Raw genomic sequence first — 26,071 nt, 5'->3', positions numbered from 1 at the left:
AGAGGAGAGGAGAGGAGAGGAGAGGAGAAGGAGGGGAAGGGAGGGGAGGGGAGGGAGGCAGCTGTAAGGTAAGGTTCCCATATGAGGTACCTTCCTGAAAAGATTTAAAGTCATGAAAGAAAACACAGAAAAATATTCTCTTCAGTGAAAACATTCCAGGGGGAAAAAAAACCCAAAAATTATCTCTTCATTAAAAGGTAATTATGATGTTATAAGATAAAACCATAGCTTAAAAAAGTCAGACATCTTACATTTTTAAACAATATTTTTCTTAAAAATGTAAAGTTCCATGTATGTGTGTGGAAATATACATGAGTACAGGAGCCTGCTGAAGAGGCCAGATATATTAGACTTCTGGAGCTGGAGTTACAGACAGTTGGGAGGCTCCATATGAATCCTCTGTAAGAGCAGTAAGTCCACCCACCCACTGAGCCTTCTCTCCAGTCCCTAGTAGAAGCACTCTGTGTAAAAACAAAGATTAAGAAGAATATATCAAAATGTTTTTTGTGTTTTGATTTTTCGAGACAGGGTTTCTCTGTGTAGCCCTGGCTGTCCTGGAACTCACTCTGTAGACCAGGCTGGCTTCGAACTCAAAAATCCACCTGCCTCTGCCTACCAAGAGCTGGGATTAAAGGCGTGCGCCACCACTGCCCGGCTCAAAGTGTTTTATGAACAGTAAACAATTGCAACATATAGAAAAGTGGTCAGCGCAAAGATAAGTACATAAATGGAAGATGAAAGCAACATCACACAGTCACATATGAAGAAGCGAAACCACAAAAGTCAAACTGAGTCCCACCTCTCCTGCTAAAACCTTTGACACTTGCACAGAAGTGAAAACTCTTGGGAAACCGCACTTTTCTAAGTGAAAGACTACATGGAAGGGTAATGCATCTATCGAGTGCTTCAATACGTGAGGACAGAGCCAACCCATCTCCCTTCTTTTGTAGCACACTTCCCTTTTCTAGGAACCAGCGTCTAGAGTTCTAAGAACCCAGCTCCCTCAACTCCACTGCGGGCCTTTGCTCACTACTCTAAAGACTGGAAAGCTAAAGGGTATTTTTTTCTAAACTCCTTAAAGCTTGGGTCATCCTGTCATTTGGCTTCTGTGACACAGACACATTCTCAAAACTCTAGAAGTTGCCAGGAAGGTGCAGCGGCCCTTCTGCTGCTTCCGCTGGCTGTGGAGGCACCTGCTTTTCTGTAGCAGAGGCTCTGGTTCTGCCACACAGCTCTATGGGTAGATGGGGCATGTGGTTTGCTGCTGTGGCTGCACATGTTGTTGTGCAGTCCTGAAGCTGATCTTAGGTGTTGATGGACACAAGCACTTAGTGAAAGATGTTCTGAATCAAGACAGCAGAGTGCGTTTAAGGGCCAACTTGAGATGGTAGAAAGCCTTTCCCATGAGCTCACCAAGGCTTTAGTCACCTCTTCTAGCCCTTGACGTACCAACGCCCCTGAACTAAATTCCTTTCTGCTAACTAAAGCAATTTCCAACATTTTGAAATAAATCCTGATGTGCTTTCATACAAAAATAGTTCCTCAAGAGGTCAGAAGTTTGCATAGGGACCTTCACTGTATTGTTTTGTATTAAGTTAAATCCACAATGCCCGAAACAGCCATCAAGAGTGACTAAGTAACTGCATATGTTGCAGATGTGGCCTTTAAAAGAGAATGACCAAAGATTAGCATTTGAAGTTCCTTCCATACATTCCTTCACTTGATAGACAGAAATTCATAGAGCTCTACTGCGGTGTGATTACTGTCACCCATTGCTCTAAGCAATAAATCTAGTAGTGAGCAAAAAGCCAAATGTCTCTGTTGTTACAGGCCTTCCATTCCAGTACCAGAGTGAAATGAGGACTGAGTGACATATATTCCGATTTCCCAGTCCTGCTGCTTCACAGGCATGCACTCCTATGAGTAAGGAACACCCAAAGGTTACACAAGAGCTGCTGCTGCAGTCTTCTATACCTGCATCGGAGAGACAGCAGCGGCAGGAGCAGTCCTCACTGGGATTCCACTCAGGGGGCTTCTGGGAGTCTTGTGGACAGAAATACTCTGGCCAGTTCCACCTGTCAAGAAGAGATTGGAACATAAATACGTATATCCAGTTCAAAACTGCTTATAATGGGTTTTGATCTGTTTCCCATTGTTGGTGACTTAAAAATCTCATGATGAGTTGGGTGTGGTGGCACAGGTTAGCCACAGCACTCAGGAGAGGGACAGAGGTCAGCCTGACCTACTTAGGAAGCTCCAGGACAACCAGGGCTACATAGAAAGAACTTGTCTCAATTAAAAGAAGACTCTCACATGCTAGGTAGAATGGTTCATTATGCTTTTCTCCTCTGACCATAGCTGGTTTGGGAAAAGGAAAGGAGAAGGGTCAGATGAGTGACAGATGGTTTCAGATACCAATATTGAAGCAAGAGGAAGGAAATACATGATGAGGTTTCTCTTGGGGAAACAACAGGAACATTAATCTACAAACCATTATTGATGTATCATGCTCTTTCTCCAGACTGACTCACTGGGTTTTCCTGCCTCTCAAGGTGTGGAGTCTAATCTTAATCTAAATAATCTGGAAACTATTTTAGCAGAGACAATCAATTCATCTTAGAATTAGCCACTGCTTCAGTCTTCCAATACAATGCACATTTGTGGTAGTCAAAAAAGGAAGTTATCAAAGCTTCAACACACTATCATGTATGTGCTTAAAGGTCATGTATGTGCTTAAAGGTCATGTATGTGCTTACAGGATGAGTGTGTAAGTGCTTCATGTAAGATACACAGCCACAACACACTATCATGTATGTGCTTACAGGATGAGTGTGTAACTGCTTCATGTAAGATACACAGCCACGGGGAAATTGTGAGTCAGTCAGACCATTCCAGAGCAAGCTGGCAAGAAACCCAAGATCAGAAGCAACAGATAGGAAAGCTCACATCTACGACCAAATAGAAAAGAGTCTAATAGCACATTGCAAGGGAGGATGTTGAGACTCCTGACAAGGAGGCCAAATACACACAGGGAATGCTCATTTCCTGGAAGATGAAGCTGCTGGCCATCCTTGCTGGTTCTCTGAACGCAGGAAGACAGCCCTGAAAGGGATGAAGTGGGGACGAGACAGCAAGTGGAAGTAGGATGAGGCTGCCTCAGTATTACCTATGGTCTCACAGGCTCTGCGAGGCTTCCTGCAGAGATGCATGAGCTAGAGTGAGCTCGTGCTTCAGTCAACTTGTTGGGGTCTGTGTGGCAGAGCGGGTTGGTATGTGGGCTAGGATGTGAATGCATAGTTCTGTAAAATACCTGAGTGTCCTAAGTCAAATGATTTGATCAGTGACTTTACTGTGGTTGCAGAGTCTGAAGGAGCTGGAGATGTTCTGTTGACATAGACTCCACGCCACCGGCCAGCAGCATCGACCTCTGAGGACTCTGGCTCTTCATTCACAGGTCTGTATGGCAAAGAGCACATTAAATTGAAAAGGTGGAGGGTGTCCTCAGTGGGAAAAGACATAGATGGAAGCAAAACCAATGTGGGCAGAATAAGCTGGAAGGGAAACCCCAATTTTAAATCGATTTCTGAATTTTAATAAAGTAAATGCTGATCTCAATTTTTTTATACTTTCTCAGAAGGTAGTCAGAAATAATACATTTGTGAACAGAATGATATCTCTATCTCTGCGAATGTGAAGAAATGTGAGTGTAATTTCTTGTCGGTGTACACAGTGGACTGGCCTATTGGCACGTGCTCCAGTCCTCAGGGGGCGCTCAGAGGCTGGAGAGGTGAATCTTAAGACTCTTGCTTGGCCAAGGTTTCATATGACTTAAGCTTCCCGACAGAGCCTTGGGCCAGAGCCAGAACAGGAGGCATTTACGGTGCTGACATGACTGTGACAGAGGCAAGGTGCTCCTGGGGCTAGGAATTGTGGTTGCAGCTTTCTACATGGGCAGGCAACCTCCTGGTTTAGGGTTCCCATCATGGTGAAGGCAGTCCGGTTGTGTTGTAACCTCAGAAACCTGTTCCTGTAAGCTCGGTCTACAATCTAGTTGATTCAGTTTTCTTAGCAAGTTTGTAAGTTATTTAACGCTTTTCTGCCTAAGCCACCTGAAGTGCAACTGCTTACGTACACTAGCCCTTCTTGAAATGCTGTTTGCCCTCTGAGAGTAAAAAAATGGAAATTCTGTGCTAAGCTTCCATTCTCATACAAATGTTCTCTACGCTGTGTGGTTTCTAAACACCAGCAGACTCACAGGGGACAGGTCATATGATTCAGCTCTCCAAGGCTTCCTTATCTAGAGGATTTTAGGATGTCATTTAATCTTCTTGTGAATGAGCCAAGATGAGAACTCCCAACCTCCCTGTTGGTAAATCACTGCACTTTTTATTATATCATATTGCCACAGCTGTTGTGCAAGATGACTAATTTATGAGAAAGGCTCAAACAGAATATTTCTGGAAACATATTTAATAAGGTCAGTGAAGGTTTAAAATATTTCCCGATTTTTTTAAACTAATCTAGCTACACATAAGCTCCTACACTTCAAAATACTTGTCCTTAATTCTTCTAATTGCTCTATAATCAGCACAAAAAGGCTAAATATAAATGAGACAAAATTAAAGCACTTATATCACTCTTGACTGTACAGCCCTTCTTTTTTTTTAATTAGGTATTTATTTCATTTACATTTCCAATGCTATCCCAAAAGTCCCCCACATGCTCCCCCACCCACTCCCACTTCTTGGCCTTGGCGTTCCCCTGTACTGAGGCATATAAAGTTTGCACGACCAATGGACAGCCCTTCTTTTTGAGTGGAAAAAAATCAGTAACTGAAAACTTCCTTGGGAGAAACTAGCAAGCATTTCAAAAATGGGACCTTTTTTGTTTCTTGCTTTTGTCTTTTTAAAGTAATTTCTAATGATTTGCTGCAAAGAGGGAGCTGTAGTGCCTCCTGCCTTGCAGTACATGGCATATAATCAGATGATTAGGCCAGTGCAATCGTGTGACCTGTGGCTCCAGATACTTAGGAAGCCAACGGAAGATTACTTGAGCCCAAGACTGAGGCCAGACTGGGCAAACGGGAAGATTCCATCTCAAATAAGAAGATAAATACAGGAATTAAATGAAACAGAAAAATTAGCTGCTGGGTATGGAGTAAGAAAATGAAGCCAGGTTAAGAGATCAGGTCTAAAGGGCTGGAGAGATGGCTCAGCAGTTAAGAGCTCCGACTGCTCTTCCAAAGTTCAATTCCCAGCAATCACACGGTGGCTCACAACCATCTGTAATGGGGGTCTGATGCCCTCTTCTGGTGTGTCTGAAGAAAGCAATGGTGGTGTACTCATATATATATATATATATATATATATATATATATAGAGAGAGAGAGAGAGAGAGAGAGAGAGAGAGAGACCAGGTCTATATATTTAAAAAAAATTTCTATTTCCACATTAGCAACTCCCAAGCTCATGAAATGTGGGCCACCTTGTAGCACATTTACATGGGTTATGACAAAGAGCACCCAAGGCCCTAAATGCCATTCCTTGTTCATTTAATAAGAATAAAATGGAGAATCCTACATTCTGCAATCTGTTCTTTGTAAGGGTCTAGGTTTCCTACTGATTCGAAGCACTAAATGATAAGTGGGATGATTCACTTAGGCCTCCTAAGAACACTGTGATATGAAATCATGTTTCAACATATCCAAAGATGACGCTCACTTGGCTTTAACAGTAAGAATAAGTCTGACATTATCTTCCAAAAATCTTAAATTCAAAATTATCAAACATCTGAAATTAGGGCCTGGAGAGATGGCTCACCTCTGACTGCCCTTCTAGAAGACCCAGATTTGATTCCCAGCACCCATGTAGCCTAAGCTCACAACTGTCTATGTCTCCAGTTCTAGGAGTTCAAATGCCCTCTTATGACTTCCATGGGTACCAGAAATGTATGCAGTGTATACACACATGTGACAAAAAAACCCCTCTCTCATTCATACACACACACACACCTTAAAAATTCTATAATATTTTGAATATCAAATGGTACCACTAGTAGAAATTCCATACTTGACCCCATATGAGGTTGTAGATACATTAAATGTATAATACAAAGTTGTGTTCAGGCTATGTAAAGTGTAAATGAAACATCAGTGGATTTGAGGAGGCAGCCTGGGTCACAATCCTCTAGGTATCTAATTTTACCTATGTAAATATCTAAAAAAAAAAAAAGTCTGAGGGAAAGCTGTAATCTAAAATAGTCAAATAGAGAAACTTTAATTGCGAACAAGCCTGAAATTCCTTGTACTAGACTAAGAGCTGTTACAGTCCAAGCAATATATGAATGATTACACTCCCTGTGTTTGCAAGAGGAGTAAGAATTCTATATATTATAATAGGTATTATGAAATATTTAATCATATAACCAGGAATATCTTAGCAAATTCTGTAAATAAAAGGAAAATACAAAATTACACACTGGACAAAGCATTTGTTCAAAGCCAATTATGGCCTCTATCACAATGTGGAGTCAAATATGCCTTGAAATTCTAAGCCATCCAAAAGCACAGTTTCTGCTGGTTTCAAAACACGAAAACAAACACTACAGTGTTTAGTGAGTCCAACACACTAGCTTTCCCTATACCACCCTGGAGTTTGCCTTTTTCTTTAGCTATATCCTGCAGGAAATGACTACTCTCTGGTTAGGAATCACATCTAAAACAGAAACAAAACATGCCTGCTACCACATATAAAGCTATAAAGTAACTTCAGTAAATGAATGCAAATGATATATGTCTACTGCATATTCCAGTGCAATGTGTCACACAAGGTGTTACCTACGTCCCAGCCCTGGGCAGCTGAGGAAGGAGTATCTGAAAGCTTAATTTTCTTGTGTGTGTGTTTTGTTTTTTTTGTTTGTTTGTTTTTCAGGACATAGCCCAGCAACCACTGTAGTTGCATCAGGCCCATTAGTTAGCTGCAGGTCTACTACCTTCTGTGTCTTATGGCTTAATTTAACCTATGTATGAACATGTAGCCTTGTCTGTCCTGGATCTCACTCTGTAGACCAGGCTGGTCTCAAACTCACAGAGACCACACTGCCTGGCTTAATTTTCTACAGAAATCTCTTACATTATTTAATTTTGAGGGAAACTCTGACAAAGGCTACCTGGCACATAAATGGTGAATCTGGGGTGTAAACTGAACTTTTTGGGCAGTATGCTTTGTCAAATTCTCTTCAAATCTCCCCCTAGCTTCTCTAACTAGCTGCTTACATTGGTTGTGTGGAACAGAGCTTTCAAATGGTGCTGATTTTCTGCACCGCTTGGTGGCACTGCCTATTTTGATCCAAGTACAGGTAAGCTCTTGTGTATTATGACTGCTAAAGTGTTTCCATGTTAACTCGACTTGGCAATGGTCCCATCACATCGCTGATATGCTTTCAGTTGGTAGATCATTTGTAAAGAGGGGTGGTCCCATCAACCATATGCTTACACCTGCTAAGCTGGAACAGTGGAATAAAGCCCAGATCCAGCCGTTCCCACAGTGTCACTGTAGGCTTCTGTGACTCCCCTCTACCCACAGAGCTTCCAGACTTCAGCTTAGCTCACTGAAGTTTTGTTCTCCTTTATGTACTGACTCAGTTCTTTTGCACATTCTTTGCTCTTACCTGGGATGGCAAAATAATAAAACTATTAATGTTTTAAACAAATCTAAAAGGAGTTTTTTTACTCTTGTTATAAGAAAAAAATTGGGCCACCCACCCATCTCCAAAATTTTAACCCAGAATTGCTCCCGTCTAAAGGAAATACAGGGACAAAGAGTGGAACAGAGACTAAAGGAAAGGCCATCCAGAGACTGCCCCACCTGGGAATCCATCCCATATGCAGCCACCAAACCCAGACACTATTTCTGATGCCAAGAAGTACTTGCTGATAGGAGCCTGATATATCAGTCTCCTGAGAGGCTCTGCCAGAGTCTAACCAATACAGATGCGGATGCTTCCAGCCAACCATTGAACTGAGCATGGGGACCCCAATGGAGGAGTTCGAGGAAGGATTGAAGGAGCTGAAAGGGTTTGAAACCTCATAGGAAGAACAATATCAACCAACCAGACTGGCCCCTTTCCCTAGAGCTCCCAGGAACTAAACTACCAACCCAAGAGTACACATGGACGGACCCATGGTTCCATATGTAGCAGAGGATGGCCTTCTCTAGCATTAATGGAAGGGGAGGCCCTTGGTCCTGTGAAGGCTTGATGCACCAGTGTAGGGGAGTGCTAGGGCTGTGAGGCAGGAGTACATGGTTGGGTGGGGGGCAAGCACCCTCATAGAAGCAGGAGGAAGGGGATGAGATATGGGATTTGCAGAGGGAAAACCAGGAAAGGGGATAACACTTGAGATGTAAATAAATAAAATATCCAATAAAAATGGGAAAAAATGAAGTATTTTATTTCAAGCATCGAATATTATCTGCTGAAATTCGCTTTCTAATTTTGGTACTAGCATACAGAACGAGAAAAAAATCAGGTTAAAAACTTAAACACATCTTACTTTCTAAATCCCATCAAGAAGAACCAAGTCAGTTAGGCATTTTCCATCAGCAATGGAAGCTAAAGAAGGGTATCATTTCCTTAGCTTAAACTGTAATCCTAGCATTCAGGAGTCAGAGTCAGAGTCAGGCAGACAAATCTCTATGAATTTGAGGAGAGCTTGGTCTACATAGTGAGTTCTAGACCAGTCAGGGCTACATAGTGAGATCAAGTCTCAAAAAGCAGACAAACTTTTAAGGCTCTCTGCTATAGAGAATGTGTATCTATATAAGTGGGAGGAATAACAAGGGCTTTCCCCCAGTTCCCTTACAAAGAGGTAAGACAGTATCCTACCCTCCAGGTATCCTCTACCCTCCAGGGCCAGGGCTGGCGAGGAACATAAAGCCAAAGGCATCAGGGATATGAGCACTTTCTGAACTGTCCATAGAAGGAGGATCCTAGGCATAGGTCAGGACATGCCATGGGCTGTATCTAACAGGGACAATGACTAAGCAAAAGCAGACCCAGAAATGTGGCTTCTAAATCCAGGTTTCTCCAGAGAAGAAACTACAAGCCAAGGAATTTTTTTCCCCAAGGCAGAGTCTCACTGTGTAGCCCTAGCTGCCCTGAAACGCACTATGTAAACCAGACTGGCCTCCAAATCATAGCGATCCACCTGCCTCTGTTTCCTGAGTACTAGGAATTAAAGGTGTGCACCACCAACACTCAGTAGGGATTTCTCTTACTGGGTACCTTCTCCCATTGCATACTATTTGAACTTCAATTTACTTTGAGAGCTTTCCTTCTAGTTTATGTTATAGTCAATGATTTAAAGAATCAGTAGGCAAAGTGGTACATCCAGGCAGAATCTACAGATACTCGGGGCAAAGGTCAGGCCCTGATATACTCGTAGCTATTTAAACAAGAGTTTGGGATGAACAGAACAGCCCTTCACATAAAAACATAAAAATGAAAAAAAAAACAAAAACAAAAACCTTAAAGGTCCTCATCTATAAAAATACTTTGTAAAATAAGAATCACATTTAGGAGAGAATAGTCCTTCATAAGTTTATGGAAGGAAAGAGGCACTTGATATCTACCTTAAAATTTCATACAACAGAAAAAAAGATGAAATAAGACAATTTTACTTACTGACTTCTTTTAGAGGATAGGAGGAGGGAAATGGTAGTCCTGGCTGGCCTCAGACTTACTGGGTAAGTAAGGATAAGTGTGAATTCTAGATCCTCTGGCCCCCAAGGGTAGAATTTACAAACATATAGCACCATGGCTAGCAAGATGTTAATTTTAAATAAAAGGCTGAACTTAACTATACGCACACACACACACACACACTTAACTATGCACACACACACACACAATAATCCCATTAAAATATTCTGAAGCAGAACTAACTCAAAAGAATATGACAGGAAGGGCATATTTGGAAAGGCCTCCCTGAGCACAGGAAGCACAGATGAAATAAACAACGGAAAGTGACATTTCCATTCAGTAGGAAAGAATTATTCTGGTAATAAATTATTCTGGCTTGACTGGCTATGCATATGGAAGAAAAAGGGCTGTATGTTACATCAGATTCAGTAAACACAGGGGGATCAAATGACTGGGTGTGCACATCTACATGTGTGTGAAGTAAAGAAAACTTAATAGAGTATTTGGAGTAGAAAAAAAATCTTAAACACAAATAAACCCCCCAGAAACAAAGGAAAATACAATCAGATTCTATTAAATGAAGGTATTAAGGGTTTGACATAGTGGAGTGCATACTATACAGGTAATCTCGAGGTTCCATGCTCAGCCTTGCAAAACAAAAGTTCTGAAATTATAATGAAGCAAAAGTTTCAAACAAAATTCATACGAGCCCTCCAGAAAGGCAACCAGTGATTAAAATTCAAACCACAGACTCTTCTAAATAACATTTATTTAGCATATCATAAACACATGTTGAAAACATTCAATAGTACCCAGAGGAAAGACAGATTGATATATAACTGCAAATATCGCTGTGCACTTGAAATTGAAGTTGCGTCTTTCTCTTTGTTTATATATCAAAAAATTTGGCACACAAATTTTAAGTCATCTTAGAATTCTCAATTTGAAGAAAAGGTCTTTCAGAACACAAATTATAGTCCTATTTGGACAAGCCCAACTAGTTTCTACATGATTTTTACAGAGGATATCAATGTCTTTTCTTTCTCATTTCAAGCTAAATCTGTGCTCTCAAAGTCAATACCTCAAAATGTCTTCCTGAGTTTAAGAATAATCCCCAGTCTTAATTTTCCTTTTATTAGAGATTAACTCATATCTTCTAGAACGATGTAGCTAGAACCCTACATGGACACACTGGAAATGCCCCTCAAAGAGGAGCCTGGTAGATTTTCACTGAGCTGCCCTCATATGAGACAAGCAGTAGGTTTTCACTGGAGTTGTCCTCACATGGGAAGTACAGTAGGTAGATCTTCTCTGGCGCCGTCTCTCACAGGAGACGTGCCGTAGGTTTTTGTCTGATGGGTTTGCTGAGTCAGATACAGGTCTTCACATATATATATACACATTTCCAAAAGTCAAATCACTTCCTGCATTTCAGACCACTGTGAGCTGTGTGCTTCTGCATTGAAAGTCTTTAAGTTTCCAGGGTGAGTTTCATTTGTGAGGCTTTTGTTGTAAGTTGTTCTTCATTAGTTTGTTGGGTTTCTACTGACATTGTCACCTAACTACATCCTTTATCATCAACCAAACGTGCTGATAGTTAGCCATCAGAGACTCTAGAAACCAACCAAAGCTTAGGGGCAGGTTCAAATGAGGTAATGAAATGAGGCTGCAGCTTTAAAAAGACTCAAGGAACCCTCAATGTTAGGAGCAGATCTTTAACTTCTCTGGTCTAAGGCACCACACAGATGGCTTCTTATTTTGCTGCAAGTAGCTTGAATTCCAAGATTGTTGAATCCTGTGTTCAAGTGGGCAGCATAAAAGTAAACACCGGAAAGCAGAGCCCACATGGGCTGCTTCACCAATGCCCGGGGCTTGCTATGCCACTATTCTCTTTATGGGTTCTAGTTACATATGAAAACTTTTTTCACAAGACTTGTATTTTGTTTTTCAGAATTTCATTTTATTCTCCATAGAGAGAGAGAGAGAGAGAGAGAGAGAAAGAGAGAGAAGGAAAAAGGGAGGGAGGGAGGGAGAGAGAGACGAGAGAAAAGAGAGGAGAGAGAAAGAGAGAGAGAGAGAGAGAGAGAGAGAGAGAGAGAGAGAGAGAAGAGAGAGAGCACTGAATTTTCTGAGAAAAAAGAGGGAAATACTTTTGACTGTGTGATCGTGCAGTGAGTTGATTCCAAGGTGAAGGAGGAAACTAGAGAAGCTTTGGTTGTGATGACTGTGTGGGATAGGGAATGGCATAGGAGACAAGTGAGCTCTTTACACAGTGGTAATCTCCTCTACAGAGTCCCCCTTTCATATAGAAATGGCAGTAGTTTCCAATCATGGCAAGGGCTGGGCTCTCTTTCTTCCACCAAATGCTCTGCTAGCTGACAGAGACCATGGAGCTGTGAAGATAGAAATGGGAGGGAAGGCTGGTAAAGGACTTATAGAAGCCAACGGGATCTTTCTTACAAACACAAGTGCTACCAGCTTATCTGCCTCACAGGGAGGAGCTGATACCCACAACACAGCCATGTTTTCATTTTGATTGCTGCAAAACAATTTTTGGAAGCCAATGCTTTTTGGACTGAGCAAATGGCAAAACTCCAAAATGCCATTACCCAGCTCCTTCCCCGGAACTTCTCCACGAACTGTCCTGGAGAAGCAGGGATGCACATCAGCCCCTGGCATTTGCAGAGTTCTGTGCTTCCCTCCGTCATCAATGCCAAGAACAAAACAAAATGATCTCTTTTTACTATTCTCGCCTAAGAAGTCTAAAGACTCAACGAAGAGCATACCTATATTTTCCCAAACAGGAGAAAGGCATTTGTAGCCCTTTAGATTACAGACTCGGCTAGGGTGTTAGCTCAGTGACAGAGCACTTGTGTAGCATGTACAAGGTCCTAGGTTTGATCCTCAGAATCACACATACAGATTTAAACATCATAGGCTTATATATCTAATGTCATAACTGTATTTAACTATGAAAACATATGCAAGTGACTGAATTATGCTTGAGAGAAGACCATAGGAGATGTCCAATTTCTACTTTAAGGGCCAAATGAAATGCCTGTGGGCCCAGTAATGCTAAAGTAAATAAGAAACTGCCTAGGAATTTCTATGGGAACTGGTCTTTCCACCAAGACCAGGGATTCAGTGTCACAGCTGAGTTTCAAGTGACATCTTTGTTATCCAAGAACATTCCTCCATCATAGGCACATCTTCTCTAGCAGCAGCTATAGAAAGAACACATGCTGTGTTGCTCTGAAATGTTAGAGCTTTAAGGACAGGGCAGCACAGGCATACACAACGGACATTAGCACACAGAGCAGATGTTCACACTTAGTTAAAAGCCAGCTCCAGCAGGTCTGTATGGGACAGGTCACCATGCTTCACTTAGTGGGGACAGCATACACACTGAGGACAATGTGTGATCCAGGGGAAGATGTAAGGATCCGCACATGGAAGCAGAAGGATTTCATTTTGGAAGTTAGTGCTGTTAATCGGCAGCAGATATTTAGTGTTTCTAATAGGTTCTTTCTTGTAAAGATGTCTTCCACAGGTTCCTATTGATACTATCATGATAAATACTGTAAGAATGAAGCATGTCACCCTAAAAATAATTCCTGCTATTATTCATGACTCCTGTATGTGTATTGCTCATCATCAATACCTTTTGTTAGAAGTGCTGTATGTGGCCCCACAGAATCCAGATGCTGAGATGCCTATGTTCCTATGTTCCCCTGTATCTGTTGAAAACTATGAAACAAATTGATTGATTGATTGACTGACTGATTGATTAATTGATTGATTGATTTGGGATGAAACCTGGACTTGGTACACGCTAAGCAAGCAGTGATCCACTGAGGTACATCCTATCCCAGAGACGTGATGTTTTAATTTAAATGAGTTTTTATTTTAATGTCTAACTCTTAACTATCCAGGGAAGGAGCCATAACTGAGAAAGTTATATCTTACACTTTTATTCATTAATTTTTATGTCCAGTAAAACAGAACATTTTCATGCTTATTAATAAAAATATATCAGCATGTTTAAATTCTGGGAGAAAAAGATCAGGCCTAGAAGTCAGAGCTAACTTTTGGAGATGGTTATCCTTAAGGTTCCGAGGACTGCATGGGAGAGATGGCGGGGCTAGATCTTGGGTTTCTGACTAAAAGAGAAAGGTCAGCTGACCAACCAGCCTCAGAATGGGAGAACCTGAAAGCACCTAGTCATAGTTCCTAATCTAAACAGAGAGTAGAGCTACATGGGGAAGAGGGCAGTGCCAGCTGGCTGCAAGACTGAGAATTTAGAAAGATGGAGAGTTTATTCTCCATGACTTTTGCATATTCCTCTTTATAGTTCATGCAACTTTTATATTTATGATTGACTGTTGCTGTTAGAATCATGCATGAATAGTCACAACTGCTTTATCTTATGAATTAAACCCTTTGACAACATAAAAAGAATAAACTAACATCAATATATCAGTATTAAGATATATGGGGGCATTTATGCATACATATGTATGTATATGTGCTATATGTAATGTGTTTACATATACACATGTATGTATATGTGTGTGTGTATTCACACACACATTTGAGGAGTAGTTGTATGTGGTGTATGCATATACCCGTGTGCGGGTTTGCTCACCTGTGCTTGTATGTTCAGAGATCAAAGATGTCAAGTGTTTTTCACTATTGCTCTCTGCCTTATTCTATAGGACAGGATTTTTAAATGAACCTGAAGAGTGCTGTTTCAGAGGCTAGCCCCTGAACTCCTGGCATCTACCTGACTACAGCTTCCCAACACTAGGGTTACAGGCATTTGTGCCCATGACCAGCTTCTTTACATAGTTTCTGGGAATTCAAATTCAGGTCCTCACCCTTAAAAGCAAGCATACTTACCCACCAAGCCATTTTTCTAGGCCCCATTTTTTTATGCCCCCCCCCCCTTCCCAAGACAGAGTTGTTCTCTGTGTAGCCCTGGCTGTCGTAGAACATGCTCTGTAGACCAAGCTGACTTTGAACTCACAGAGATCCATGTGCCTCTGTCTCCTTAGTGCTGGGATTAAAGGCATGAGACACCACCACCCAGGTTTTTGTTTGTTGTTTGTTTTTGTTTTTAATATAGGGTCTTGTGTACTTCATGCTGGCCTCAAACTCACTATGAAGTCAGGGATGGTCTTGAACTACCCATCCTCTATCTCTACCTCCCAAGCGATAGGATTATAGCTATCCCCTAGCATACCTGGCAATTCCCTGAATAAGATCATCTATTCTGACTCTAAAATAAAAACATAATAGGGAGTGATGGCATGTGCCTATAGTTCTAAAAACTTGGGAAGATGAGGTAGGAGAATTACTACACTCTCAAACCATTCAAAGCATAATAATAATAATACCCACACGTTTGAAAATGTACTGGGACTAAAGATGACTAATGGGTTAAATTGTATCCCACTTTGTTCTGTACTTCTGCCTAGACTCCTTGTTTGCTTACCTATCGGCTGACTCTATGTGATTCCTTTAAATGCCCACTTACACAGAATGAGAGTATGGACTGCAAGCCCCATGTTACAGTCATGCTGCTATTTGGATGTTCTTGTCTTGTCTCAGCTGTGTTTGTAAGACCTCATCAGAGAACCCTCTGCAAGTTCTCTGGCTTTATTTCCTTCATGAATAACCCTTGGGTCCTTATGAGATGACTGTCAAAGTCAAATTGAAATGTCAGGCAAGAACTTGTTCCACCATGGAATCACTAAGTTGTTTCAGGAGCTTTAAGGCTTTGGGTTGGTCTCCATTTTTGCTCATATGGTAGGTTCAGGAAGAAGCTGAGTTACCAGCCAGTAATTTTCAAAAAGTCAGTTCTTCAAGGAGCCACTTGTGAGAAGTATAAAATCCAATAAGAGCCTATCAGCAGCAGTTGTCCCATGTCTTGCCAAGTGTCAGGCAAACACTGAAGCAGAATGGTTTTCAGTAACACGTCCACTATGATTGCTGTCAGTTCTAAAGTTTTGAAAGGTTTTATGATTTGAGTTGCTAGATTTGAGTAGTTGGTTTAAAATGTTCAGGAAAATAAAAATTGGCACGTTTTTAAAAGAAAAATGAAGGAGACAGAATGTAGCACACAGAGCCCGACACTTTCAGGACACAGGTGAAGGTGTCCCATTCCCTCGGAGTTTCAGCAGGGATCAGTGAACCTACGCAGGAAACGCAACATCTTGTACAATAATCTATGCACACTCACCACAGAAATGTAGAGCCTGTCTTTTATAAAACAATAATTTTTAAAATAATGCAAGTAGCAAGCAATGCAAGTTATGGCTTGGTTCCTCTTCCAAAGGCATAGAATGTGGAAGCACGGCAGACAGACAATGATAGCAGGCACAAAGGCAAATAGAGGACCCTGTGATCATCTCAGTAGGGGACATCAGAAACCTTCATTTCCTATTCCCCTTCTGACTAACACAAAACAACAACAACAACAAAACCCCAGAATCATCCTGTTCTTTTGTGTCCAGAAAATAAAGTTGAACTATGAAATAACGGTCATGACTTTCCAAGACTACATGAATCCTTCTCTAGCCAAAGGAACAAGCCATAACTGTAACAGATTTGAAAGACAATATAAAAGACTTCTAAGAAACAGAATTGTGCGAAGAATCTAACTTTCCCAATGTTGTAAAACTCATAATCACTGATCAGACCCTAAGGCTCAGAAACAAATCAACAAGCAGCTCTTCTAATCCTGGAATACAAAGATTAAGGCAACTTCCATAGACTTATATTGAGAACCCACTAAATTTGACTTTAAAAGACAGTATTTTATATTTGAAAACATTTAGAAATTCAAAATAATTTCTGAACACTGAAAATCCTCAAAGCTCCCATTAGGGGAAGATACCACATTACCGAATGCCAAAAATGCTGTAGATAATGTGTAAATCTGTAAATCCTACTTCAGTTTTAAATTTCATTGCTCTTATGGGTATGAGTATTTAGTCTGCATGCACGCCTGGCACCCTCTGAGGCCAGAAGAGGGTATCAGATCTCCCCTAGGACTGGAGTTACAGATGGCTGTGATCCACCATGTAGTTGGCTAGCAATCAAACCTGGGTCCTCTGAAGAGGGCAGCCAGCACTCTTAACCGCTAAGCCATCTCTCCAGCTTGAATTTTCTATACCAATCAACTTCAAGTTTGCTTTAGGAACACGTTCTTAAACATGATTGGGCAAATGTATTGTGAGGCACCTGGGATGGGGGCTGGGAATAAAGCTTGGTGAACTCACTATGGATCTGAGGATAACTTGAACTCCTAGCTTTCCTGCCCGTCTTCTAAGAGCTGGGATAACAGGTATCAGGCACCACTGGATCCAGCAGACACACGACTTTTGTTGTTTCTTTGTTTTTGTTTACGGCAGGGATGCAAGGTAGCTTGGACTCCCTATTTAGACCTTGCTGGTCTCACACTTGCGTCTATCCTTGTGCCTCTGAGACCCCTGGAATGCCTCTACCTTTCTGAACTAGCCCATGAGATCAGAAATCACGAAGCACATTCCTAGGCTGGTAGGAATGGCTCCTCTATCTGATGGCAGTTTTCCTCCATAAAGTCATTTTAGCTTTTTCTGATGTATGAGACTTTGGCAAGTTATTATTTATGAGTGTGTTCTCCCTATGCTGATAAATACTAAAGTCTATCAAGTGCCCCTTCTTTAAACGTATGAGAACAGTTGGCTAGATTTTTTTTCCTTCACAAGAAGCAAAGCACTGACTATGTGCCCATTTGATTCACAGAAGTGTGGCTCTTCCTGTGACCCACCTGCTGTGCCCCTGTATGTCCCCCAGCTCCTTCTGCAACCTGGCATTTTTCTCTTCCTCCTCCAGCAACCTCCTCTTCACAGTGCGCAGCTCCTGCTGAGCCTCACACTTGATGTCGTTGGCCACAACCACTGCAGTCTGTAAGTCTGCCTGGAATCGCCTCCATTCTTCTGTTTCCTCCTGAAAAGGACAGACTCCATGTTACCTCAGACACTAGGTAAGTGTGCTGGGGTCTCTATGTAGGGGTTTCTGAAGCTTAGTTCCTGAAGAATCAGTCATTAAGAGGCTTAAGCAGAAAGACTTGGCTTTAATGCCTCACTACTTGAAAGAGACACAAGAAGTAACTCCTTGATGGCACAGAGTTCTTTGTAACTAAAAATTGAATGATTGCTTTAGTTTCATTTCCTGCCAGAAAAAAAAAATGTATGGCACAGGTTATAGCTTGGAGATGTTCTGGGAAAAGCTGGCTGGAGAGTGAACCAGAGTACCTTCCCAAAATTTCTAACCTAAGACAGGAATACTGCCCAGTAAGATGGTAGAGGAAACTCCTGGTCTGCAGCTTACCTTTATCTGTTTTGTTAGCGTCTTTAATTGCCGCTCTAGGTCTGACTTCTGCTCCTCCAGCTTGATCACACTGCCTAAAAGGAAATGAGTTAGACAGAGTTACAAAGATGAAAGGCTCCTGCACAAGGTAAACTGAGACAGCAGGCTTAAAACCCATCCCACTACAGTAAGTTATGTTGTAAGGACTCTAACGACAGAACTAGAAGCAGTCCTCCAGGACAGGAAACCAGATGACGTGACAGTGGTTCTTACTTGGGTTATAACCCAGAAGGTTAGTTGTACATGCTCTCGTGCAGCCCTATGGAGGAGGCTTCAACAATCATGGGAAGTACACCCTTGCCTTGGGCCTCCCTGCCAGTCCACAACCTTCCTGAACAGTCTTTATCATTGAGATTCAGATGGCTTTGGTGTAAAGGTAGATTCTCCTGATTATGACTCCTGTGACTTTGAAACGAGCCTCTAGGATCACCACTCTTAGCCACAGGTAACTCTCAGAACCATGTATGGCAGATATGCAAGCATAAGCTCTAGACCCGCGGGCCCAGAATCCCTGACAACAGCCAGGATCTGGGCCCTCATAGATGAGAACAACTCCAAGGTGGCACACCCACCTCTTCCTAATTAAGAACCAATTCTATCCCTTGTTCTCCCTGCCTCCAGTTCTCTCTACATTGCAACCAGAGCCATTTAGATTTAAGTATCAATATGTTAATCACCAAGCAAAAATTCCTAGTAGTTGTCTATTAAGGATATGAATCAAATCAGGCATAGTGGTACATACTTTTAATCCTAGTACCTGAGTCACAAAGTGACTTTGTCAAAAAATAAAAAAAAAAGGAAGTGAGGAAGGAGGGGAGGGGAGGGGAGGTTGAGGAGGATATGAATCAAATCTCCAGGGAAGGTTAGAATGCACACAGTTACATCCTGCCCCAGAGGTTGTTCTGACTGACTCAGCTTGTGGGGCCTGGGGATTTGCGTTTAGGGTCAATGTCACAGAGTAAGAAGCCCCCTCCTTTATTTCTTCTTGTTTTGTTTGTCTTTCAAGAAGTTCATGGCAGGAAGGGATTAATCTAAGGCTGGTTTTGAGTGTCCCTGTCTTCCTGACACAAATATACTTTAATAATACCTTAATATCTCTGTCAGGAGTTTAAGAGCTTCTCAGAAGACGGTCTGTGTTATTTTCAGTCTCAGATATATTATGATATAATCACTAGATTCAGGCCTGAAATTTGCTCTGGACATTAATTATACACTTGTTTTCTTGGTGTGTCTGGGCTGATTTTTAGGGATTTAGGGACAATACAACCTCCACTGTGCCAAATCACAAAGCAAAACAAAACAGGGCTTGTCCCCTTTGACCTTGTTCTTTACAAAGAGGGTGCTATGTTTGGAGACAGGCCATGGCCAGATATTTAATTGCATTCTCAAGAAGTGCTATTGAACCTGGGTAACACTGAGTGTCACTGCTCTACAGTCCATGACAAAGGCAATGAACAACGGGCACTGTCACTCTGGTATTAGTCAATTAATCCAGCCACAGAGCACACAATCAGCTCCCCTCATAGAAACCACTGTGCTCAATCAACAAGGACTACTGAGCTGTTGCTCCCCAGGGAACAGGGTTGGATTCCTATAGGCTTCTGGTCACAGTTTTCACCATCTAAAATGCTATTTGCACACCAGAATCCCTGTTCCATATGCATCAGGAGGCCTTTTTTTTCCTCTCTACTTTTTGCAATACTGAATTGGTATTTTAAACAATTTTCTGTAGCTTTCTGACCTATGCAACCTTTCTTGCCTGAAAGCATCCTTTCCCTTATGCCTAATCAGTGTATAATGAATGACAGGATTTAATGTTCTGTTGGCCCTGGGCTAGGTTACAGCGAATTCGTTTTGTCTCTGGCATTGGGACACTATTGTCCAGGACACTGTCAACTACAGATCTTCATTCCATGAATCTCTAAAGTTCCTTGCTTTCCCATCCTTTTCATAGCTTCAACATCAGTGAAGATGGATCATTGTGCATAACCGGCATCTCCCCAGCACTTTTCAAAGAAGCCTAATGTCTAACACACCTATTTCTGTAGATACCAGCACAGCCTTCTGCACCTAGGGACAGTAGAAAGCACTTCAGCATCATATCTGGGAGCATTTCAAATAAAAATCATGAAAAAAAGTACGAGTGTTTTCTTTTGTTTTTAATTAGGATTATATGTTTAAAAAACACCACTTGCAGGTTGGAGAGACAGCTCAGTGGTTAAAACACACACTATCAAGCCTGGTGACTGAGTTTGATTCCTGGGAACCATGTGGTAGAAGGAAAGAAACAATACCCACAAGCTGTCCTCCCACCTCCACACCCAAAATAAATAAAAGGTAAAAAAAAAAACAAATATTTTTAAAGAAAAAAGAGATCCTTGTACACAGCATCATAGTTCAGACCAGAAAGTAGAGGTGTCTTGAGCTTAATCTCTTCGAAGAACAGAGGTTTTCCTGACTTTTCTCTGACTTTTCACCTCTTTCCATTTCTTTCCCAAACCAGAAAGGTGTTGTGAGCACCAAGGCTGGCTGTACAGACGGAAAACTTCTCAGGCAACTAAGCTCATCTTAGTAGTACCCCGTGCCCTACAAATCTTTGTTTTTAAAGTCCTTTGTTACAAAAGCAAAAATTAATAGGTATGATATTTGATAAGGCTGACTTAGACAAAATAAATGAAGTTTAATCTCTTAAAAAATGTCTTTCCCGATTCAAGGGAGTGAGTTCCTAAAGCCATATACTGATGTGTCTTTGGAAACCAAGCAGCTAACATCTGTGAGAGATCCCATATCCTGCCATCAATGGGAACACGCTGGACTTGAGCACAGGCACAATGGTTTGCTTCACTCTGAGTAGACAGATCACTTAGCTCTCATCCATCAGACAGTGCAGGCAACACACTGTTGATACAAAGGCAGTAAATAATTTACTCTCAAACCCTGAAGGCCATCCGTAGGGGAAAACGCCTCCCACAGTCACAGCAGAATTCAAAGTCGGCTTGGTTGTCTAGAGGTGGAGGCTGCAGGAAGCTGCACAGGTAGGTACATCTAACCCTTCCCAAATGCACTGCCTCTTTCAAGAGTTGTGGTCTTCTCGGAGATTAATGCTTGTTTCTTAAGTGCTGTTCTCTTAGGGAGTTGACACAGGGCTCACAAGACAGGCTCCTCTGACACCCTGGCCACCAAACATCCTTAGAAACCCCTTTGTTGCCGCCCCCTTTTCAGGCTGACGCCACTTACCTTCCAGCTCACTGATGAGCTGGTTATTGTGTAACTTGACGGCGCGATGCTGCTCCACCTGGTCTTCCAATTCAAATATGGTCTCTTTCATGTCTTTGATTTCTGCGTCACTTTCTGAAGCTTTCTCTTGTAATTTTAGGCTGGTTCTGCTCAGCTGTTCTGCTTGATGATCACAGACTTCTTTCAGGTAAGAATAATCTTTCTCCATCTAGAGAAAAAGGGATATTGTGTCAGTTTAACAGGAAAAAACCAAAAACAAAAAACCACTCTCACAGGTCGGTAGAAGACTTGCTGGATGCCCTGGCATACGCCACTCCTTGCTGTTCTTTAGTCTGGGCACAGCCAAGGCTATAAATGTTAAAAGATGCACAATGTGTCCAAAGGGCTGGATTCTGTGCCCCTTTTTATAAGCAGAAAGCAAGGGACTCCTCGTACAGGCAACTCTTTCCCTTCCCAGGGCAGAACAGGGAAGCACGAAAACCTGGCCACTCTTCGCATTCTCTGCAGAGCAGCGCCCTCTGCTGGTGAGATTCAATATTCCTGAAACCTGAGCTACAGACAGATCTCAACCTTCTTTGGAAGAATAAAACGTGTAACATAAAAATCTGAATGTTCTGGAAACAGAAAATACTCTCACTAATTTCACCTGCTCAACTTTAATTACACACATAGAAACAAGATAATGATGCACTTGAGCTTAACAAATTTTTCCATATTTGCTGAATCTTTTAATTCAATAAAATGTGTTAATGGCTCAACTTTTCTTTCCATTTCAGCAAGTAACAGACAGACATTGTTCTAAAGTTGGTGTGCGGTTACTCCATGAAGAGTTTCCCATGCTTATTACATATGTGTATAAGTACTTGATAATATATAGGATTGAACAGGTATTATAAAACTTTACACAACTGGCTGTATGTGTGTGGTGATTTGGAAGTATTACACTGCAGGGTGTAATCTGCCTTTGTCTTATACTGACAATGTTAGGACATGCAGATGGATACACATTACAACAGATTATGTGTGTGTGTGCAAGTATCTTCACATGTATGTGGGCAAGTGTGTGGGTGCATGTGTTTGTACAAATGAATGGTGGTCAGTTTGACATCAGTGTTTTCCTTGATCACTCTCCATGATAGATACAGAGGTAAGATCTCTCACTTGAACTCAGAGCTTTTTTATTCAGCTAGTCTAACTAGTTGGTTTGCTATGGGAAGTTCCTGTCTTTACCTCTTGAGTACTAAGATTATAGGCAAGCTATCATGTCTACCCTGCATTTACCTGGGTGCTAGGGATTCAAATTCTGGTCCTCATAGTTACACATGCCCACATACATGTGAAAATGCATCTACCACACATACAAATAACCTGTTGTAATATGTATCAACCTGAATTTAAAATTATGTTAAAATAGTATAAAAGCATTGTCTAATACATAGAATCATCCACTGAGCCATCTACTAGTTGGCACTACATTATTTTAATTACCTGGAAATCCACTGCCTGTAAACCCCACTTTATTATTATTTTTAAAATGCTACAATAAACACTGCCCCTTTTCTTTAGCAATTTAACTGACATTAATAAATAGGTAGGTATTTTCCAGGCAACATAAACTTGATATGCAATAGATTTCTTTCTATTTTTTTTTAAGTGTGGGGACTTTGCATCTAATATTTTTTTCCCAGTTGCAGTTCTGGCTGGGGAGGCTATAGGAATAGGGATCTGGTCGACTTTATTCACAACAGTACACAGAACCCTCTCTCTGCACATGCACAGTGCTAGGCACGGAGAAAGGACTTAATGGGCATGTAATGAATGGATGAATAAAACAGTACAAGGTGATCCTGTGATGTTTTCCACTTGGTAGGTGGGACAGATGGACAGGTGAATGGATGGATGGATGGATGAGAATATGAGGAACAACCTCAGGACCAACAAAGATCATTTAGCCCGAGCTAAGGGTCTGCACTGATACTTAGAAGTCATACTTCAGTTACAAAAGCCTGCGGCTCTGCACTGTGCATACCGCTGCAGGCTGCTATCAAAACTGAAAGCTGCGGAAGTATACCAAAATGGCGAAGGGCACAGAATCTGAAACTAAATGCCAAGATTTAAATTCCAATTCTACCAAATCAAGATTTGTGGGGTTTTATTTTATTTTATTTTACTTTATTTTATGATTGCTATTTCGAAAGAGTCTCTATGTAACTTAAGCTGGTTAAGTACTCAAAACTGAAGTTCTGCTTCAGCCCCCTAGTCCCGGGATTACAGTGTGCGGCACCATACATAGTTGAACCTTGTATTCTTTTAATTCCTTTGCCTCAGTTTCCTTATTTGAACAATGGAGGTTTAATGCTGCACCATACATAGTTGAACCTTGTATTCTTTTAATTCCTTTGCCTCAGTTTCCTTATTTGAACAATGGAGGTTTAATGAAATAATGTATTTACAGTTCATTAGTGACTAGTACAGTTTAACTTTGCCTTATATAGTAACCACTCAATAAAAGCTACTTCCTTCTTCCAGAATAGCCTTATGTCTTATGCATAAGTAAGACATAATAATGTGCAGGGCGTGGTGGCGCACGCCTTTAATCCCAGCACTTGGGAGGCAGAGGCAGGCGGATTTCTGAGTTCAAGGCCAGCCTGGTCTACAAAGTGAGTTCCAGGACAGCCAGGGCTACACAGAGAGACCCTGTCTCGAAAAACCTGAATAAATAAATAAATAAATAAATAAATAAATAAATAAATAAATAAATAAATAAAAAGACATAATAATGTGAATCACAGTAAATATAGGTCTATTTAACCACGAGAGTTGGCTGGTGGAAAGTCTTCTATCTTATCACGATTACTTCATAATACATAGAAAATGACTTTTTTAAAAGATGAGACACATTCTATTTTTTTTTCTTTTTTAAAAGATTTACAGATGATTGTGGTACACTGTGTAGGAGCTGGGAACCAAACCCAGGTATTCTGGAAGAGCTTAGCCACTGAGTCATCTCTCCAGCCCTGAAGCCCTACATTTTGGATTTTAGAAAGCTAATGTCTGAAAGGCAGCCTTGGAAGGTAAACTTTGAGTCTTATGGGCTCATGGCTGGACTCCTCAGGCAGAAGCATGTCACCTGGAACCCAGAAACATGCACAGGACTCGCAGGGACTACTAAGGGCACAGAGTAAAACTGGGCACTATCATGAGGAAAGCGGCCAAGCATCCTGAATGAGGCCTCTGAGTGCATCTGAGACTGATGACCCTCAGAGACTCTGGTTTTATTTCCTATACATCATGATCATGAACACCAAGGAGTGGCATGTATGGGGAGGGGACAGAAGTGCAGAGAGTCAGAGCTGATGAGCCTACAAATCATATCTTGCTCCATATCTACCTAGTCCTGGCTGTCCTGGAGCTCACTATTTAGACCTGGCAGACCCACTTGCCTCTACCTCCAAAGGGCAGGGCTTAAAGGCCTGTGCCACTACACTCAGTCAAAAACCTTTGCTTTTTTAAAAGAGTAGGTTTACCATTTCATCTCATAGGGACAACGTTATTATTTTCAGGTTATATTTGTTTTATAAATTAACAAACATATATAGGGAAATTATTGAAAAAGAAGAATGTGGGCTGGAGACATGGCCCAGAGCACATGCAGTTCTTCCAAAGAACCTGATTTTGGTCCCCAGAACCCACACTGGGTGGCAACTCCAGCTCCAATGATCTGATGCCCTATTCTGGCCTCCACAGGTACATTCACACAGTGGCATATCCACACACAAACACAAATAAAGAATTTTAGAAAATTCAGCAAACCAAACAGCAGAGAACAAAGCCCTGTATTTATGACCACCGGAGTTCTAAAATGCCCTTTTTGTGATCCTAGCCTTTCTGCTGCCTAGCAATGCAAACTTTGAGTTTAGTTTTTCTAATTTGGGAATTCAAGTTTCAGACATCCAAACTTGGTTTTTGGTGATTCCTTTGAAAAACAGAAGTCACTTCCAAGGTAGGCAAGCATCTTTCATCTTTGAAAACTATTTAGTCAGATTCAAACAGATCACCACAATTTCTCAGTAAGAGGACATCAAGAGTCCTCCCTGATTCACCAACAACGACTAAACCTAGGTAGTGACCTAGTAAGCTGTGGTCAGACCAGGCTGGAATCTTAGCAAATGTCACCACTTTCTCCAAGCTCTGGGACATTTTTGAACTTGGGGAAAAAGTTCTGTTGCAGGTCAGTTTCCTTGGAGAAGGACATGTGCACATAGGAAATATTTTGAGGAGTGCTCATTAATCTCAGTGTGGGAAAGCTATGAAGCAGTGGAATTGTGACACTATCTCATGATGGCATCCACTGACCCTTCTGGGAGAGGGCCACACCTAGCATTCCCTTTATACCGACCCAGCTATAAAGGCCCTGGTCTCTATTTTCTCAATGAATTAGCCATATGAAACACTACCCAGAGAGGGCCATCTTGGAAGGGGCTCCAGTTAGGTTTGTCACTTCCTCAATAGTGGAGTAAAAGAGAGTGGGAGCCTGGGTGGAGACGTGAGAAGGTTGTGTTACCATATACATATCTGGAATCTCTCCCACAGGAGAGACAGGGATAAATAACTGGTTGTGATGGCGTTAGAACTGGGTGACTGGATTATGTGGAATAATGATTTTTGTAAGATGAATCCATACAGTCTCCTTTATTTTATCATGATGAATTAGCACTAT

General features: G+C 41.5%; 1 protein-coding gene across 10 annotated transcripts in view; it reads right to left on the bottom strand.

Annotated features, from left to right (window-relative positions):
* Specc1 (sperm antigen with calponin homology and coiled-coil domains 1) overlaps positions 1–26,071 on the bottom strand; it is a 264,901-nt gene that overhangs the window by 70,040 nt on the left and 168,790 nt on the right. For 7 of the 10 annotated variants that reach the window (XM_029483987.1, XM_029483988.1, XM_029483986.1 and 4 more), the window contains 5 exons: positions 21,352–21,559; positions 18,076–18,149; positions 17,513–17,691; positions 3,311–3,456; positions 1,975–2,075 (listed from right to left, as the gene is read on the bottom strand). In XM_029483987.1, coding sequence (XP_029339847.1) covers positions 1,975–2,075; positions 3,311–3,456; positions 17,513–17,691; positions 18,076–18,149; positions 21,352–21,559 — 708 coding nt within the window. Of the gene's footprint in view, positions 1–1,974; positions 2,076–3,310; positions 3,457–8,426; positions 12,093–17,512; positions 17,692–18,075; positions 18,150–21,351; positions 21,560–26,071 lie in introns of those variants that run through there. The other 3 variants (XR_003838125.1, XM_021177222.1, XM_029483992.1) reach the window with 3 other exon arrangements.

This window comes from Mus caroli, chromosome 11, assembly GCF_900094665.2.
Source record: "Mus caroli chromosome 11, CAROLI_EIJ_v1.1, whole genome shotgun sequence".
NCBI lineage: Eukaryota > Metazoa > Chordata > Mammalia > Rodentia > Muridae > Mus > Mus caroli.
This window is presented reverse-complemented; position numbering and strand designations above follow the sequence as displayed.